Raw genomic sequence first — 16,937 nt, forward strand, 5'->3', positions numbered from 1 at the left:
GTATGTGGAGCATGGGTCCCGAAGAATGAGGGGTTGAGCGACCAACGGGAGCTTAAAGAAGAGTGATAGAGACTCTATTAGCCTAGTGAATAGAGGTGAAATGGCTAGTACACAGAGTATATAAGCCTGTGTATTCTCCATTCTCAGTATAGGAATAAGTTGGTAGGCGATATTCAGGGTGAGTGCTAGGTCCATAGCTCAGAGAAGATGACCGTGGAAAGGGGAACATGATGGCTACTATGAAAAAATGACCATCGGAGCATCTCTTTGGATGATTCTGGAGAGTGAACCATTGAACAGGCATCAGGATATACAATCTCCTTACTAGGTCATCATACATGCGCTCCTGTAAGTTGCCTTGACCCAGTTTTCAACACTACTGGAGCGCAGGTATGAGCATTGTGGTCAATTGGGATAATTCCAAGAGTACATAACCACAAGAAACTCCCCTTGGACATGCATGCAAAGTAAAGTAGTACATGAGTAGCATGTGTTATGATTCTATATAGGGCGTCCGTGAATCTTACACCCCTTGGTAACTTTGAATATCCATGAAAAACCGATAACTAATCTTGGCCATGCTCTGTCCTATTTCTGCTACAGCCATCAGACAAAAGTCTGAAAATACTAGGAAACGTGCTGACTATCTACATTACCGTCAGAATGTCGTTGGTCATAATCTATTTCGTCCGCTGCTGCACATCCTGAACTTTGAGGTGTGGCTATTACAGTCTCTCTTCCTCTCATATATCTTCTGCAGTTTATTGCTCCCACGCAATATGCTGGGTCTCCGTCCATCGAATATTCTAGCGGAGGTACGTAACCTGCAGAGGATTTTTTTGCTGGTCGAAGAGGCTCGGTATATCTACGTGATTCTAATGGAAGACATGGCCAGTGTTGTGAGGCATTTGCAGACGAAGTTGTTGGTTGTTCTGAAAATGCCTCAGGAGGCATGATATCAGGTAGCACAAAAGATGATGTGGACGGCTCTTCACTTTCCGGATCTACGAATGCGCTGGCAGCACTCTCTAGCCTTTCCGTATCTTCTTGATCTTCCCCTCCAGAACTCAAGGGAAATTGCCCATAGTCATCAACAAATCTTTCATCCTTTGGGTTAAGAAAGATTTTAGTCGTTTTCCTGCTATCAATAACGAAGCCTGCTTCTGGACCAACAAACTTGTAAGAAACAATATGACGTTCTCCGTATGTAAGTGTCGATATTATCTTTATAAATGGTCTTTCTAATCCTCCTTCCCAAATGATTCTTCTATCTATCAGTGATTGGGCTTTGTTACTAAGGAGAAATGTTCCGTACCGGACCATACCAATCGTAAATCTGTATGTCATTTCATCTCTTACCCTGAATCTTTTGGCTGTGTATTGAAAGTTGTCATCCACTTGTATCACATTAGTGCTATTTTGGGACAATATGTCCACATTTATAGGCGTTCGAACTATTTGGTAAAACTTGTTTTCATTTACCCTCGTCATGTATTCCATAATCTTCCTTCTATTGCCACCGCGGAATTTTGCCTTGGTAACAATTCTAACGTATACCGTACAGTTTGGCAGATGATGCATAAAGATAAATCGTTCCATCTCTCTAGCATCTCCTGGGAGGATCATTTGGCCTGAATGTTGGTGTTAGTGGGAAATGAGCCGTGCATTACCAGTCACCGGTACAATGTAAATGGATATTAAATGACAAACTAGACGACTCCATATCATGGAGTAAAAGTATAAAACACAACCTTTTCAAACAATCAAAAACCTTACCTGAATTGGTGACTGCCCCAATCCTGTAAACGACTGCAAGGGTCCTTTTGATGTAATAATATATCCCACCTGGGTAATCTGCCGACCGAGAAACCCGCATGCACGGCGCTATCCCTCCAGAAAGGTCAAAATTAACCGGATACCTCTCCTTGCAGGGAACAGCGCATGCTAATCGTACCAGGAAAATTATGAGGAAAAGAGTTTGTGATTGTGTAACTGTTTGAGGAATTATCAACATTTTTCCAAGAGTAATGTGTTTCGGACACCTTTCGTGTATATACAATAATAAACAATAAATGGGGGCTTCTATTACAATTTGTACAATACTACATGACCATTTGCAAACAACAGAGTGGAATACATGGCACAGAATTCTCAGTGCATCATCTATACTTGTCATTAATGCGGTACCACCTTGTAGGTAAAAGAATCCAGAAAGTCCGTACAAATACTTGGTATTGCAGTAAATGTGAACAAACACGAATACATTATTTAATTCAATAGGTATGGTGTGTCTCCAAAGAGCCTCCACACCCATATACAACGAGGTCATCCAATCGAGTAGAATGGATGCAAGAATTCTCAGACGAAACACATTACTTTTTCCATTTTCCGGATACATCAACGAGCTCTGATGATCCCCTTACAACTTCCTTTCCGCTCTTGTCAAAGATTGATCCATTTGCAGTGAACCTTCCGCCAAGGTCCTTTCCTTCCGGGTCAAACTCTGTGACCGCTACAACAGTGCTTCCAACCAAAATTGGTGCCCTGAATTGTATGTTGAGGGTCTTTGTCGCAGCAACTGGGAGGATGACGTTTCCAATCAAACCAAACAGGTTATCCATGATGGCGCTGATGACGCCTCCATGCCAAACACCTGCATGTCCGCAGCAGTCCTTTCCAACATTGACAACGGCAATCAGCTGTGTCTTTGTGGTCCTCAGTTCACCATTGGCGAGGAACTTCAAGATGTCCTCCTTAGAGAGAGTCTTTGGTGTAAAAGGAGCCTGAGGTGCAGCTTCGGGATCCAACAAAACATCCGAAGCGTTCAAGAACATCTTCATGCTGTAGTCTGGATTATTCGCCAGAGTATCATTGAACAAGTGACCAGAAGTCCCGTTAGTCATCTGGGAGAGGCTAAAAAGCTCCAATTCAGAGTATTCCTTGTAGCGGAAAAACGAGTGAGCCCAGTCCGGAATGCCAGTCATTTTCTCAACATCAGAAGCGGATGAGAAGAGCCTCTTTGGCGTGTTACCGAGCTTACCCGTACAAGAAACGAGAGATGAACCAGTAGAAGTAGAGAATGACGTTTTAGTGCAAAAAGATGCCCTGAACAAACTTTGTCCCCTTGTATAGCTACAAAACCGTCTTCCAGCGCAATATCCTAGAGAGGAGAAGGAATTTGGTCCAGAAACTGACGAAAACTTGATGGAAGAAGCAAAACGTTGGCTGGGATCGGCCAAAAGTGATTTATAAGGAAAATAGTGGGTTATTGCAGTAAGTCTCTTGTAAAAACGGAATGCGCTGCACTCGATGGCTGAATTCATGCTTGAAGGAAGTCATAAGTCATCCTGAACAGAGAATAAACGGAGATCGTTGGACCCTACTCCCCGCCACCACATCATCGTGTATTCTCTCGATTTTCCGGCCATCCCGCCGTTCTTACACGTTTATCCTGATCCTTTTATCTTTCCGTACGGGAAAATCCTGGCTTCTATCTGCATTCACCGTAATCCATGGAGAATGACAACCATTCTCATAGATTCAGGCGTACTGCACCAAACTCGGCATAGATCTGCAATATTCCCCCTCTAAAGTAGCTGCAGAGTCTTTTATTTGTGCTCCTAGCGTGTAAAATCAGCGAGTTTTACGGGATCCAAGTGAGTCAGATGATCACGGCCAGTCCACAGCGTTGAATTTGGCTCTCAGTGTCTGATGTACTCCCGCCAAGCCTGGAAATGGCTTATTAGCCGCTCGAAGATCCACCAAATCAAAGAGAAATTCTCCCGAATCAGACGGTAAAAAGATCTGAAAACTTTTGCCTCGGGCAACTTTTCCAATCTCAGATGATCTCAGTTTAGATTTCGCATTAAACCAAACACACTGCGTATCGCATAATTGGTGTTTTCATTACTGCTATACCAGATTTTTAATTTGCTGTTTAATGCTCATTTTGTCGCTATAACTTGGCGTATCAATCAGAAACGAGTGCATGCATAAGTAACGGTATCTTACAAGGGGCAAGGCCATAAACAAAAGTTACTAGCCGATAAAAGAAATGAATCTGAGAAACATAACAATCGCAACTTTAGCGAGCCTATGTCTAGTTAGTGGGTACAAGGCTCCAACCAAGAGGCTCACCACTACACTGCTCTCGAGGCTAATGCCAAACTGGACCCCTAGACACCAGGCCAATTTTGCGCTCTATGTACCTACATGTTCAGTCGTAAAGAGCTATCCATACTCAACGTCCCCGACTATACGTGTCTATGGAATCACAAAAAACTATTCGGCTGTTCTGACTGGATATCCGGTAAACAGCTCCATGGATCCGGGAAAACAAGTACCTTGCGGCAAAAATAAAAGAAACTGCGGAGGACTGCAGAACCGCGGCGTACTTTACGGGTGGACAGACAAAGTCAGACCCGCACTCACTGGAAGGTCATCATTCGTCTTTTACACTGACTACACCCTGCAAAAGCCGAAAGAAGGATCAAGCGCAGAATACTGCGTACACATTTACTCACCACCCGTCGGAAAAATTGAGGCAATCAATAGAGCCATTGGAGCAGGGGCCAGAGATCCAAGCAGAAACTTTGGCTCCGACGAAAGACTAGAGAGAATCATACTAGGCGCTTCAAAGGGAAAAACCAAAAAAATTGCGGCCTGCTGTTTTTTACTCCATGGATAATAGATGCATGCACGGTATTCCTTGGTCAATCTTCCATTGGCACTCTGCTCACTATCACATAAGTTTTGGTTAATTTTTCATTTTTGCTGTACATGTAAGTCTATCCGGCACTCGCCGGTTTCTATAGCTGAGATGGTGTATGGGATGGGTAGAGGGTGTTAGTGTCATGAGTACCATTCTTAGCGGAGTTGTGACCATGGTCATTACCAGTAGGCCACTTATCACGATCATATTCATACTTGGAGTAAGTCTTGAGGTAACCGTCTCCAGTAGAGGTCAAGATGGTCATTATGGATTGGGATGTGAATGCGTTTAAAAATGAATAAGTACCTTCCCTCTCTTTACAGCATTGGCAGTTAGTATTTTTACATTGGCTAGGATCACATTGGCCTCCTCCACATCCACAGTTGCACGTTCCTTGGCAGTTTCCTTGGCATCCTGTGCAGTATTTACCCACTTGCTTACCAGTACCTACTCCAGAAGGATTTGCATAATAGTAGGAGAGCCATCCTCCATCATAAGCTTAACTAGGAATCACCTATCACCACTCTTGTAGAATTCTCCCTAAGTACATAATTCAGCTTCCGGAATGAAAACTCAAACGGCCTTCGAATCATCCATTGTACGTGGACCTCACTCGGATCGGTAGCGTGAATAGTGACTAGTCCAGTCTATATAAACAAACGTATAAAGGGCCTATAATATTCTATCGGTGTGTCTAGATACCAGAGTCATGTGAGAGAATGGTTAGCCGCCAGATATAGCAGCTGAATGGAACTGTGGTAGCTGTAGGGGATCTGGAATGGGTTGCATGCAGCTGCCACAGCCACATGGCATACTTATAACTCACATAAAACATCTTCACAGGTAACTCATATAAAAACCACTTTAGTAATGAACAAGAAATCACAATGAATGTCTTACTACAGCTAGTAATTCCCGCCACCCTGGCTATCCTTCGGGCTAATTTAACAAACTCATCTCTCGTAGAGGGTGGAGCGATAGGATTTGTGCCACGAGCTGAGGACCAAGCAATTCCGTTCAACCCTCCAAAGACTCCTATCGATATTGACGTGGCTGGTGAGACGCCGGAGATGGTCTTGATGCAAGAAGCCCCTGGAAACCCTAGTGCAACCAGCTATACAGTCAAACCAGAACATTATGATAGTCACATTATTGGCGATGTCCTGGACAATGGAGAGGTCATTTTAGAGGCTAATACCATGGTCATAGAAAGAAGAGTCTACTTCCAGGACGAAGGAGATGCCAGAATCATAAGAGTCAGTGACATGTTCCTTATCGCAGGCGGAGGAGGATTAGATTGTGAAACTACCGAGTTGGTCAAAAGAAAGGGATACTACCAGTATGAACCATTGGCGAGGTACCCAGTGGACCTTAATCTACTCTCCAATAACCTTCCCAATGAAATTGAACGCATTACAGATCCGTCTGGAGAGACGGTATTCAGGGTAAGACCGCACTTGATAAACTATGCCTACATTTGCATAGTATCATACGGCGACCGCCTTATATATGGAACAGGATGCTACGATATTTTCTCAAGGGAAGTCACCGTGGATTCTTCGGATGGCTTCCTGGTAGTCAAAATTGCAAGCTATTGGAATAATGGTCGTTTGTCAAACTCAGAACATACCCTGAGATAGTCTGATGCTCTCTTAGCCTAGACTAACTTGTACTTTTTATATTCATAAAGTTCTGCATGCGCATTTATAATGAGTGTTTGGGCCTGGAACTCACTTATTATAGACTATTTAGTCTTTTATATCCATCTGTCCTTATTCCACTATCCTCTCTCCTCCGTACAGACCATTCTAGGTACCCGCCCATGTGGTACAGAAACCCTCCAAAAGGTTCATGCATGTCTAACTTGATTTATGCTCTCTAGACTCCAGGAAAACATCTTCCCAACAGGGTTTTCTGGCGGTAAATTCGTCCATCTGCATACTCACCGAGTTTGAGGTCAACACACAAAGCTGCACTTGAGTACCTAAATGCACCATTTTTTTAGTGCTTTTTGGGCTGTTGGTACGTTTTTAAACCCGATCAGATTATACGAAGTGTGCATTTATGGGCCTAGGTCCATTCTTGGCATTTTGTATAATCTCAAGGTGTGTCCATGGTCTAGTTTGTACATTTATCAATCCCTTTAATGTAATGTCATTTAATCCGGAGCTTTAATCATAGTCGATTATGCTGATTTGTTTGGTCATATTCCTTCTGTTATACATGGCAGTCATACACTTTTTTGCACGTTTTATTGACCTTTTCCAACAACGCCATGTCGGTCTAGTCTTCCAAAAGTCTTTTGTATTCTCCGCGCTTGTAATTTGTTTAATGTCTTTCATGAATAATGTACAGTTTACAGAAGAATATAGTGTCACAACTTTCTTAAATCGCCGTGAAGTAGAGGGGTCCAGAGGGCTTGTTTATCCAGAGATATTTGAGTAAAGCAGTAAAGTAGAATGTATTTATAAAGGTTTGGCGTGGTATTTCAACTCAAAGGATTCATGAAAAGTTGCAAATTTCGCTGAAGGCCTTGAACCTGTGAATTGAGAGTTTTAAGCACTGGATGTCTGATGCAGTTGCACGAAAATGATCCGTCCAAAATAAAAGTCTGTAAAGATCCACCGTCAATACAACGAGTCTTTGAAGATATCTTGTAGGCATTTTGTGCATCCTTATACCCTAAAGACCATTAGCTACATCGCAGATGTATTTAGTGACAGAATAACGTCGACCATTCTCTGCATTCTTTGGTGTTCATCGAGAACCTCTATTCCAAGTGCATCTCTAAGGTTTCTCGAATAAAGCTGCTGAAGTGCGATTCATAATATCACAAGAACTTCTTGCGAGTGTATGCGATCCTCATTTCATCCGTAAAAGGTCGTGTATTTATAACGCTACAATAGGGTATTATGTAGCTAATGTTATGTTTAGGAAATTCTAGTCAAAGGATGTGAAAATGATGACAACAGCATCTCATGATGCAAAGTCTGATTCGCAAATAAATTAGTCCATTCTGTATGTCAACTCACTTTTCAGGTCCAGTAGTATCCACTCCCTTTTCTTTCGCCAATTGGAGACATTCTCCAGGAAGCTGTGAGTCCACATCATGCTTATTTACAGGTTTCGGAAAAGATATTGTCACAATTCATAATCCATACAATGAGTAGTCAAATTTGTAGATACATCAAATATGTAATCTTCATATTTTCCGTTTCTATAAATAGCTGCTAGTTCGGTCCAGAGGCGATGCGTGCAGAACAGTAGCGAGTAATAAAGCACGAGCTGTCCTTGCTGTTATCATCAGAACCTTTATCTATACTCAGATCCAATAAGACGAAACGGTGACTCCAAAACACCAACATCCTACTGTTACCATTCCATAAACCTACAGTGAATGATACTGCCGAACAAATTTTGAACAAATCGCACGCTTCAAGAAGAGGCAATGCTACATACTACTCAGTACTCAAAACTACAAACATGTAAAGAAACCGGTTAAGAATTAACATTCTCCAAAGGGATCCTAAAAGTCTTTAATCATAAAGATAAAAACCTCACCCAAAACCCCTCGACAATACTCTAAACTTATAAAGGACATAAATACATACTATACACCAATAAATTTGCACTTTTAGTGCCATTACTTTCCACCTCCTATATCTCGCTTTCTCATGATCCTCAGAGCATTAACGATTGGATCGAGCTCAGATCTGATTCTGCTAAGCTACGACATGTTTAATAAAGGTTAAACACTCTTACCTTGAGTTTCTCTTCCAATACTTTGAAGCCAGCTACAATTGTCCTTTCAATGTCATCTCTCCAAATCGCTCTAGCCTTATTACACCTAAAGATTTATATTCAGAGGCATGAAAACAAACTTTTCAAGTATGTCCGAGAAAATCTGGAAATTCTTGTATCTCTTTAGCTTAGGCCCATTCTTTGGCATGTAAAGAGGCGCAAGTACGTCCCTAAATTTGATTTTTGGACGTGTTTCGTAAAATGTTTCATTGTCTCTAAATGGCTTTGGAACAGGGAATCCCTTCCATGTTGTTTCCTTTTCTTCTACCACAGGCTCCTCTTTTGGTGCATCATCTACAGGCTTTGGAGCATTCTTTTCTGGTAATTGAGTAGTATCTCTGCCCTGGTGGGAAGACTGTGTTGCATTTTCAGAGGAAAGAGGCTCATTTTTTGGATAGGGAGTTTTATAGTGGGATTCTCTTGGAGTCCTATAGGGTTCTTGTCCTGGGAAATGTCTATCCCTTGATCTAAAGTCTAGACTTGGAACTTTGAACTCCGAATCACCATATGCTTCTTCACGTGGTCTTTCTGCATAACTTCTAGAATATCTATGGTCTGGTCGAAAGTTTTCGTGCGTATCTGAGAACCTAGAATATCTTCTATCTCTATAATAGGCGTTATGCGATTTCGTATCGTGTCTTGAGAAGTGGTCCCTTTCTGAACGAGGTCTATCCCATCTTCTAGGAGGACTCCTACTCCGTGATGAAGGCCTGTATCTGTGCCTACTATGACCTATAAATGTGTGTAATGAGAATTAAGATGTGTAAATGGGAGGGTAGAAGAATAGATGTGGGTATCCTAAATATTGCGGAAGTGCTAAAAGGAATGGGATGCTTGTGAGTATAATTTGTGGTATTTATGGAGTCCAGAAGGAGTAATTAGGGTCTCTCCAGACAACAAACCAACAAATTAAGACCAACTACTCAGTATGGCTTCCCTAGTCTCCATACTGGAGAGTCCATATAGTCTCAAATCTGTCTAACCCATGGTTCTCCTTTATAGCGATTATAAAGTTTCCATCCTCCAAAAAATGTTGCAGCACTTCCTGCAAGAGTACTAGAGGATACGCCAGAGATTGATCCCCAAGACATAGCTAGACCGGCAGCAACGGTTTCTCCAACAAGTTGATCAGTATGAGATTCAGTAGCAGAGGAAGAAGCAGTAGTAGTAGAAGCAGCTCCAGCTTCAGGAGGAGTTGTAGTTTTCTGTTCGGCTGCTTTAGGATCTTCAGAGTCAGAGCTAGTAGGAGTCTCAGTAGGTGGAGTATAAGTATCTTCAGCAGAATCTGTAGGAGTAGCAGAAGGAGGAGAAGCTTCAGGATCTTTAGGAGGATCAAGAGTTTTTTCTTCAGCTTCATTAGAACTATCATCTCTATCACCAGTGACGGGTTCACCATCATCTCCTTTATCATGATTTTGACCACCAGTTTCACAAGCAGGTCCTTGAGATCCAAGAGAGGATCTAGGTTGTGCTCTATCACCCTTAGGCCCTATAAGAACAGAAAAAAGATCGCTAACAAAATCTAGTACTCTATGCACCCCTTCAGATCTATGTCCCAATTCTTTTTTATTCTTTTCATCAGCAAGAGTAGGATTAGGGCCTTTAGGTTGGGTATCAACTTCTTCAGAGTCTTTAATTTTCGCTTTGCCATGAGCAGTACCAGCACCTTGTTCTAGTTCACCACCAGGTCCTGTAGGTCCAGGAAGAGCTTCAGTGTCTTTTAGAGATGAGGATTGGGAAGTGGTATTTTCAGTGCATTTTTGCAAATCTTTACATCCAGGAAACTCATTTAGTACAGTCACAAGCTTGTTATATTCGTCACCACATTTTTTTATGTTATCTGGTGTTTGGTCTGGGAGTTCACTAGTGAGATTAGTCCATAGTTGACTATCACCAGGAATTCTTTTGTACCACCCCTTAACATTGAGTTGTCCATCATAGTCCAGATATATTAGTGCAGGATTTCCTCCACAGTATAATACATAGATTTTTACCGAATCCTTTATGGGAAAGGTAAGGTCACCAAGTTTTATTCTCTTCCTATCAGCATTAGTATTACTATTTTCGTAATATTTAATACCGGAAAGTGTAGTTCCGTAATTGGTTTGATGTCTGTAGCAGTCCATCGTTCTATCATTTACTTGGATGATCTTTTTCTCAACAGAAATTTTCTGCATATCGTCACTATGGTAACGGCAACAATATCTATTCTTATGGCTGGCATCTTGAACAGAATTCCTAAAAGATATATCCATAGTAACACCTATACCTATGGAACATGCTATCTCATCAAGTTCAGTTGTAAGCTTCTCAGTAGGCTGGTTTCCAGTTCCATTGTAGAATCCAGCAGTTACATTAACTGTTCCCCAATCAGTTCCACTTGTATTATTACTCTCAAACCACTTTGACTCTCCATTACCTTTTGGTATAAACTGGAGCATGAGAGGAATCTCTGGAGGACCTGGATTTCCTGGGTAAGAATACACTCTAATTCTTGAGACTGTATAATCTTTTGGGAGAATAATACCAGCAGTATCTTTTCCGTCGTATGTAACCCTGGAAATTTGGGTGTATCCCCCGCTAACATTGTATTCCTTAACAGTATATCCAGGAATGGTTACTGGGGATCTAGGACCCGTTATCTTCCTGGTGGTATTTATGCAGCTATATTGCTTACTACTGGACAGGAACTGGGATGGGTTAGTGGGTTCTTTTATATCAAATGGGATGGCACCATTTCTATTACAGTTCTGATCATCAAGTGCCTCTATTTCATTCATACCAGCCACAGGTTGCAACATCCAATAAGAATTAACGCTAGTACGTTTGCCATAGTAGTTTGGTTGACCACCACCCTTAGTAATTCCAAGCAGGATAGGCTTACTAGTTTCACCCTCCCAGAAGTAGACAAAAAACTTTTTAACTTTCTTATGTTTACCTGAACCTATTTGATCTCCTTTAAGGGATGTGGTACTTACAGTGAAGGTATTACTATTATCGGTGACAGGTATATGGGCATACTTTAGGAATACCTTAGGTATATTATTAGGGTTTTCTTTCTTAACAAGTATTGGAGTACCATCAAAAAAATATATCGTTTCCGTTCTACCAGAGGATGGAATCTTAGTAATGTCCAGTTTTACTTCACCAGAGATGCTGCAGAATTTTATTCCTAGGCCACTAGTGAGTTGTTGAAAGGATTGCTTAACCTGTTCATTAGCTTTGTCTGGTATCTGAGCATTTAGGGTCCGATACTCCACCCAATCATTTCTATCGGAATTCTTAAACCATTTTCCACTATTATTATTATCCTCAGACTCTATATGGAAAAGGAAGGGGTTATTATGATCACATGCCGGCATAAATACTGTAACTCTTTTAACCCTGGTAACAGGAAAGTGTAGTCCACTCACATTTTGTGGAGTACCCCCAATATTAAATCCTCCTATAGTCAATTCAGTTGTTCCATAAATTTGAGGATTTGGAATATGATCAAATGTGACATACTTAGGAAAGTGGAACGTATCAGGGTTAAGTCCAACCTTTATCCTTTTAGTATAGATTCCCCCGTCATGATTGTGACAATATTCCTCATCTTTGTTTTTGGAGAGATCTATTTCAACAATACCCTGTAGTTTACATGCGAGCCTATCTAGCTTATCCTTAAATCTGGAATTAACTTGGCCTGGGTCAGTAGCAGGAAATTCGTTAGGATTACCAATCTTCTTCCATTTTATACCGTCTCCGGTATTCTCGTACCATTCATAATTTCCTCCACGCGTTTCCTTGACCCCAAGAATGAGAGGTGTTCCTATATATTGCCTGCTACTATTATGGGTCCTATGATAGTAAGTAGTAACCACCTCCAGATAGTAATGTTAATTATTAAACGGTTTTGGTTGTTCCTTATCATTTTCAATTTGAAGAGACCGATTGCCATACTTAAGGCCAGTTATCCATGCGGATAGTTTCTCGTGGGTACAATATTCATATCCATCAGCTCCATTAACTGAGCCTGTTTTAGCATTTATAAAACCTGAGCTCCATAGGCAGTTGCATGGTCCTTTACATTTGTTTCTTATATCTATATCTTTCGGAGACATTCATTCTCTACCTTATCTTAAGATCCTTTAAAACTCTGAGATTAATGAGAGTCTCCTATCTACTCTTCATCTATGCATTCATCCTCCCTCACAACTAGCTCACCGTCAGAAAGAGTATCCACAACAGAACAAGATGAACAACTATCAACACAGTCGTCTGAATGATTTCTATGGAGGATCCACTGGAGTGAGAGTGGAAAGTCCAGAATAGATAACTCAACGCTTAGTATATCATAATGACAACAGAGCCATCTACTGGACTATGTAAATACACATGCTCCTATACTGGCGTACTTGGACGGTGAAGAATCCTTCTCTTCCTTAGGCTCCCTTCATGCTACGCATTACCGTCGCTTTAGTCCCTCATTCTTCGGGACCTATCCTCCTTCCAGTCGGATCATCGTCAGCATTGTACTCACCTCGATAGGGACTGGGTGATCGTCTGTATCCCCGATCTCTGTCGCCTCTCCTTCGACTGCTTGACCGCGATCTCCTGGTCATTTTATCTGCAAAAACATTTCATTAGCATTTCCGGAAACTTTTGCCTCTCGAGTCCAAACGGCGACTGACGCCCCTGGGGGCCCGGCCTTCCCTACGTCGCCCCGAATCCTCACATTTCATTTACGCTCCTGGCAAAACCAACCGTCGCTGGCTGCCAAAAAGGGAAAGGACCCGCGCGAGACTCCAACTTTGACGAGAATCGCCGACCAAACGCCAAAGAATCAGAAAAGATGGCAAACGAAGCCGTACTCTCGGAAATCGCAGATATCGACACACAACTCAAGAACTGGTTCCTCTTTCGCAGAATACAAGCAGAGGTAAGAATGCGAACTACAGAGTAGTGAGCGTGAGCTCTATGGCTACCAACGGGAGCCTAGAAGAAGAGAAGGATTCTCACTGCGTAGGTCCATAGACCGAAGTATGTGACCTACCGACGTTAGAGACTAGGTAGTAGATCACTATGGAATGAGTGTAACGAATGGGCGACCAACGGGAGCTTAAAGAAGATTGATGGAGATTCTATTAGCCTAGTGAGTAGAGGAGTCTTGTGAGTATGCTCCAGTATAGGAGCCTCTGCATTCACCGTTTCAGTATAACAAGAGATTGGCTCACCATAGGAAGGGCTAGACGACTATAGGGGGTCTCTAGAATGAGCGCAGTGAATAGAGAATTGGAGGGTATGAGTATAGGATCCTGTTTATTCATTGGCAGATGGAGGAACAAGTTGTCTATACTCTGGTAGATGAAGGGGTTCTCATTCTAGCTTCTCAGCATTATTTCAGGTGACAATTCGGAAGTAATTGGTGTAAAATCTCTAGTCCCGGTGGAAAATGTCCTCCACCTCCTAAACCTAAACCTCCTAATACTCCTGAAGCTAAAGCTTCTGCTCTCCCTGAAGAATATTCTAAAGCTGCTGAAGGAGCTCCCTCTGCTATCGATTATACTACTACTCCTCCTCATTCTCAACATACTCCTGCTAGTGATCAAGGAGGCTCTTCTAAAACTCCTTGGGATGTAATCTCCTATCTCCTGACTGGCATTGGTGTTATATCTGGCTTAGTTGGATTCGCGGGGTTTAAGTACTATAAGAGACATAGTGGAGACTCATGGATATTATACACTTGCATCCTATGGAAAATTATGAACAAGCTGTCATATAAGAGCGTTATATATGTGGATTAATGACCTCTCTGGTGACCTAAATGTGTGTCCTCCAGAGGCACTTCTGGTCAAAATGTTGAAGGATAATCTACCAAAGGTGAATATATAAGTTCCTATATTCCATATAGTTGTACTGACAATCTTCCACCGACAGGAGCTCCAGAAGCAACTGTAGTAAGAATAGTCTTAGTCTTAGAAGATTTGTCATTAGGAGGAGCTTCTTTACCCTTCTCTTTAGGTTTAGCTTCAGCTTCTTGAGCAGGTTCATTAACAACATTAGAACCAGTAGTATCAAGACTAGAGGAGCATTTTTGCCAGGGAAGGAGGTCCAGGCTTTACAAGTTTTTTGATTAAGATCAAGATCAGATTTAAGTGGTATTCTCCTAGCTCCTAGTCTTCGAAGTGGTAGGCTTATTTATGAAAAGTAGGAGAAGCCATGACAAACTACATTAACCTTGGACTCATCCTTTCATCTACAAAACCTTGGGAATACACAGGCTCCCGTTAGTCGCTCATACTACGAATTACACTATAGACACCATCACACAAATGTTACAGAGATCACTGTCGATAAAAAAGTTGCTAGATGCAAACAACTTCATTGGGCTCGCTGGAAACAACTCGAATGTACCAGTAACTGATCGAGTCTTATGGCATGATATTGTAAATGGGAGACCAGAGCTCGAAGACGAGCTATCACTCAATGCACGAGAAATGAAGGCTGACAAGTACATGGACATTTTTAAGCAGTCTTGTGACATCGACAACGAGTGCAGACTTCCAGGTTTGTAGATTTGGTGTAGGTTATGTAATGTGTAAATAGGGTCCCTCTACTTTCAATGCCTGCAAAATCATTTCAAGGCCAGTATCTCGGAAAGATTTCCAAAATGCCAAGCTGATTTTGATAAATTTAATCAGTGCCGTAACAAGCTAAAGGAGCAACAGGAAATGTTTATTCAAGAAGCCATTAAAAGGCAAGATGAACAAGATTCACTTGCAAAGGTATGTTAATGCACGTGAGTGGAACGTAGCGAATGGGTAACTATCCGACTGAAGAGAGGATAGGAGCTATGACGAGCTGTTTTACAGCGAGTTTCGATGCTGAATGAATGGAGTCTGTAAAAACACAAGGCTTGGTAGATGGAGGAATGGGTGTCATGTTCATTCTGATCATCTATCTGCTGATCATTTAGGCTCCAACATGTCGCCATAAAACTCCTCTATTCGCTACGCTCATATAGTCGCTCATTCTTCGGGACCTGTCCTCCGCTTAGCTACGGACATCACATTAATCTTTAGAAACTATTCGAGAGGCGGGTGGAACTCGTAAAGAAGCTCTAGGTCCATCACATGCCCTTCGCGTGAGGTAATTGACCGTGTAAAGGATAAAGCTTTATAACGTGTGGATGACACTCTAACTGTTTTTACCACTACATTTGCATGTAACACAGGTGGGGTGCCTATTCCGTGTACAGACACCCTCAGTCTTTACTTTACCTGTATATCCCAGACTGCAAGGTTGTTGCGGTAAATAATCTTCAACTGTCTCCACTCTTTTCAGCGCCGGAAGAATCGCCAAAATGACTAAAAAACGTGGTTACAGCATACAGATTACGAAGGATCAAAACTATGGAATGATATATGTGGAAAGCGTTTCGTTTGGAATTTACGTTAGAGTCACTCACGAACACTCTACATCCTCATTTTTTATAAAAAGCGTCAAGTATTACAATCACAAACTCGTAGATATCAAAATAAACGCAGACACCTACCAGAAGGTAAACGTCTACTTTTGGCAGGGAGAACCAAATAGACCCATCATGGTTGAGTTAATCAACTCATACTCGATTTCCATCTTTTACAGGAATGTAGAATACAAAACAAACCTCGTCTGGAAGGAGGTAAAGACGAGCAAATTGATTAAGGCGATCAGCTCATACATTCCGTCCACGAGTAAAGTCATTATAAACGCCAAACACAATCGTTCACCGTACACCTGTTATCTCAGTGATAAGAGTATAATTGTAGAAAACGATAGAGCTCCGGGGCACGGCTTCGTAAGACGGATACACAAATTCTGCTCCGGAGAAGCCTTCACCGTAAAGGGCATAATATTTGGTTCCTTGTACACACAATTCATGCCTGAATATGATGTATATAAGGTTCATGTATATTTCAAGGAAGACTATTATGGAGACCCCCTGCTGATCGAACTTGAAACTGAAAAGGAATACTTTTACTACTACATGAATGAGGACCTAAAAGTGTTTAACTCCCTTCACTTTTTAACATATTTTGAGCTCAGACTGATACTAAAAATGCTAGTTGATTGTGGCAGAGTTTACTATGAAGGTTTAGACTCGGAGCTAAGGAAAAAGGTCTCACCGGTGGGACATACTGTAGTCTCGGGCATTAGTGAATGATTTGGTTATCAAGGACTTTCTGACGTTACTCTGTAAACTTATGCACAAAGGCTCATGATTGCGAAAGGTTGTCTGCATGCCACAGAATGTTTTGGCCTATTAGGTCCAAATTAGGCTGTAGTGTCTCAGTGCATGGATTGTATAGTCATGGATACCCTCCAAACCTATGGAGAGACTATGACCTTCAGCTATTTTCCTGAATGACGATAGACTACCATCTACAACTAGTCCACACTA

General features: G+C 41.8%; 8 protein-coding genes across 8 annotated transcripts; 4 read left to right on the forward strand and 4 right to left on the reverse strand.

Moving 5' to 3' along the window:
- Nucleotides 1-627: 627 nt before the first annotated feature.
- Nucleotides 628-1,626, reverse strand: BEWA_036190 (hypothetical protein; the record flags this gene model as incomplete). The annotated part of the gene is made up of 1 exon (XM_004832978.1): nt 628-1,626. One exon carries the CDS (start codon nt 1,624-1,626, stop codon nt 628-630), a length of 999 nt encoding a protein of 332 aa, XP_004833035.1.
- A 670-nt stretch (nt 1,627-2,296) lies between these two features.
- Nucleotides 2,297-3,366, reverse strand: BEWA_036200 (conserved hypothetical protein). Its single transcript, XM_004832979.1, has one exon. The coding sequence runs from the start codon at nt 3,321-3,323 to the stop codon at nt 2,373-2,375; it is 951 nt and encodes a 316-aa protein (XP_004833036.1). The 5' UTR covers nt 3,324-3,366; the 3' UTR covers nt 2,297-2,372.
- Nucleotides 3,367-4,054: 688 nt separating this feature from the next.
- BEWA_036210 (signal peptide containing protein) lies at nt 4,055-4,687 on the forward strand (the record flags this gene model as incomplete). Its single annotated transcript, XM_004832980.1, has 1 exon — nt 4,055-4,687. The coding sequence occupies one exon, from the start codon at nt 4,055-4,057 to the stop codon at nt 4,685-4,687; it is 633 nt and encodes a 210-aa protein (XP_004833037.1).
- A 312-nt stretch (nt 4,688-4,999) lies between these two features.
- On the reverse strand, nt 5,000-5,308 carry BEWA_036220 (hypothetical protein; the record flags this gene model as incomplete). Its single annotated transcript, XM_004832981.1, has 2 exons — nt 5,000-5,158; nt 5,291-5,308. The coding sequence occupies 2 exons, from the start codon at nt 5,306-5,308 to the stop codon at nt 5,000-5,002; spliced, it is 177 nt and encodes a 58-aa protein (XP_004833038.1).
- A 290-nt stretch (nt 5,309-5,598) lies between these two features.
- Nucleotides 5,599-6,351, forward strand: BEWA_036230 (hypothetical protein; the record flags this gene model as incomplete). Its single annotated transcript, XM_004832982.1, has 1 exon — nt 5,599-6,351. The coding sequence occupies one exon, from the start codon at nt 5,599-5,601 to the stop codon at nt 6,349-6,351; it is 753 nt and encodes a 250-aa protein (XP_004833039.1).
- A 1,852-nt stretch (nt 6,352-8,203) lies between these two features.
- Nucleotides 8,204-13,189, reverse strand: BEWA_036240 (conserved hypothetical protein). The gene is made up of 5 exons (XM_004832983.1): nt 13,035-13,189; nt 8,593-9,244; nt 8,474-8,558; nt 8,273-8,438; nt 8,204-8,237 (listed from the first exon to the last, which is right to left on the reverse strand). The coding sequence occupies exons 1-4, from the start codon at nt 13,114-13,116 to the stop codon at nt 8,355-8,357; spliced, it is 903 nt and encodes a 300-aa protein (XP_004833040.1). The 5' UTR covers nt 13,117-13,189; the 3' UTR covers nt 8,204-8,237; nt 8,273-8,354.
- A 38-nt stretch (nt 13,190-13,227) lies between these two features.
- Nucleotides 13,228-15,709, forward strand: BEWA_036250 (conserved hypothetical protein). Its single transcript, XM_004832984.1, has 4 exons — nt 13,228-13,433; nt 14,836-15,061; nt 15,101-15,279; nt 15,577-15,709. The coding sequence occupies exons 1-4, from the start codon at nt 13,347-13,349 to the stop codon at nt 15,616-15,618; spliced, it is 534 nt and encodes a 177-aa protein (XP_004833041.1). The 5' UTR covers nt 13,228-13,346; the 3' UTR covers nt 15,619-15,709.
- A 148-nt stretch (nt 15,710-15,857) lies between these two features.
- Nucleotides 15,858-16,700, forward strand: BEWA_036260 (hypothetical protein; the record flags this gene model as incomplete). The annotated part of the gene is made up of 1 exon (XM_004832985.1): nt 15,858-16,700. One exon carries the CDS (start codon nt 15,858-15,860, stop codon nt 16,698-16,700), a length of 843 nt encoding a protein of 280 aa, XP_004833042.1.
- Nucleotides 16,701-16,937: the final 237 nt, after the last annotated feature.

Source organism: Theileria equi (assembly GCF_000342415.1).
Source record: "Theileria equi strain WA chromosome 2 map unlocalized gcontig_1105316255037, whole genome shotgun sequence".
In the NCBI taxonomy this organism is placed as follows: Eukaryota; Apicomplexa; class Aconoidasida; order Piroplasmida; family Theileriidae; genus Theileria; species Theileria equi.

What these genes read in the sequence shown, in the direction of transcription:
- BEWA_036250 (XM_004832984.1), top strand. Translation starts at nt 13,347, where the DNA reads ATGGCAAACGAAGCCGTACTCTCGGAAATCGCAGATATCGACACACAA. An exon ending in CAACGAGTGCAGACTTCCAG is followed by an intron (nt 15,062 to 15,100) that starts GTTTGTAGATTT and finishes ATGTGTAAATAG; the next exon opens with GGTCCCTCTACTTTCAATGC. An exon ending in AACAAGATTCACTTGCAAAG is followed by an intron (nt 15,280 to 15,576) that starts GTATGTTAATGC and finishes ATTAATCTTTAG; the next exon opens with AAACTATTCGAGAGGCGGGT.
- BEWA_036240 (XM_004832983.1), bottom strand. Translation starts at nt 13,116, where the DNA reads ATGACCAGGAGATCGCGGTCAAGCAGTCGAAGGAGAGGCGACAGAGAT. An exon ending in ATCACCCAGTCCCTATCGAG is followed by an intron (nt 9,245 to 13,034) that starts GTGAGTACAATG and finishes ACACATTTATAG; the next exon opens with GTCATAGTAGGCACAGATAC. An exon ending in TATTGGAAGAGAAACTCAAG is followed by an intron (nt 8,439 to 8,473) that starts GTAAGAGTGTTT and finishes AACATGTCGTAG; the next exon opens with CTTAGCAGAATCAGATCTGA.
- BEWA_036200 (XM_004832979.1), bottom strand. Translation starts at nt 3,323, where the DNA reads ATGAATTCAGCCATCGAGTGCAGCGCATTCCGTTTTTACAAGAGACTT.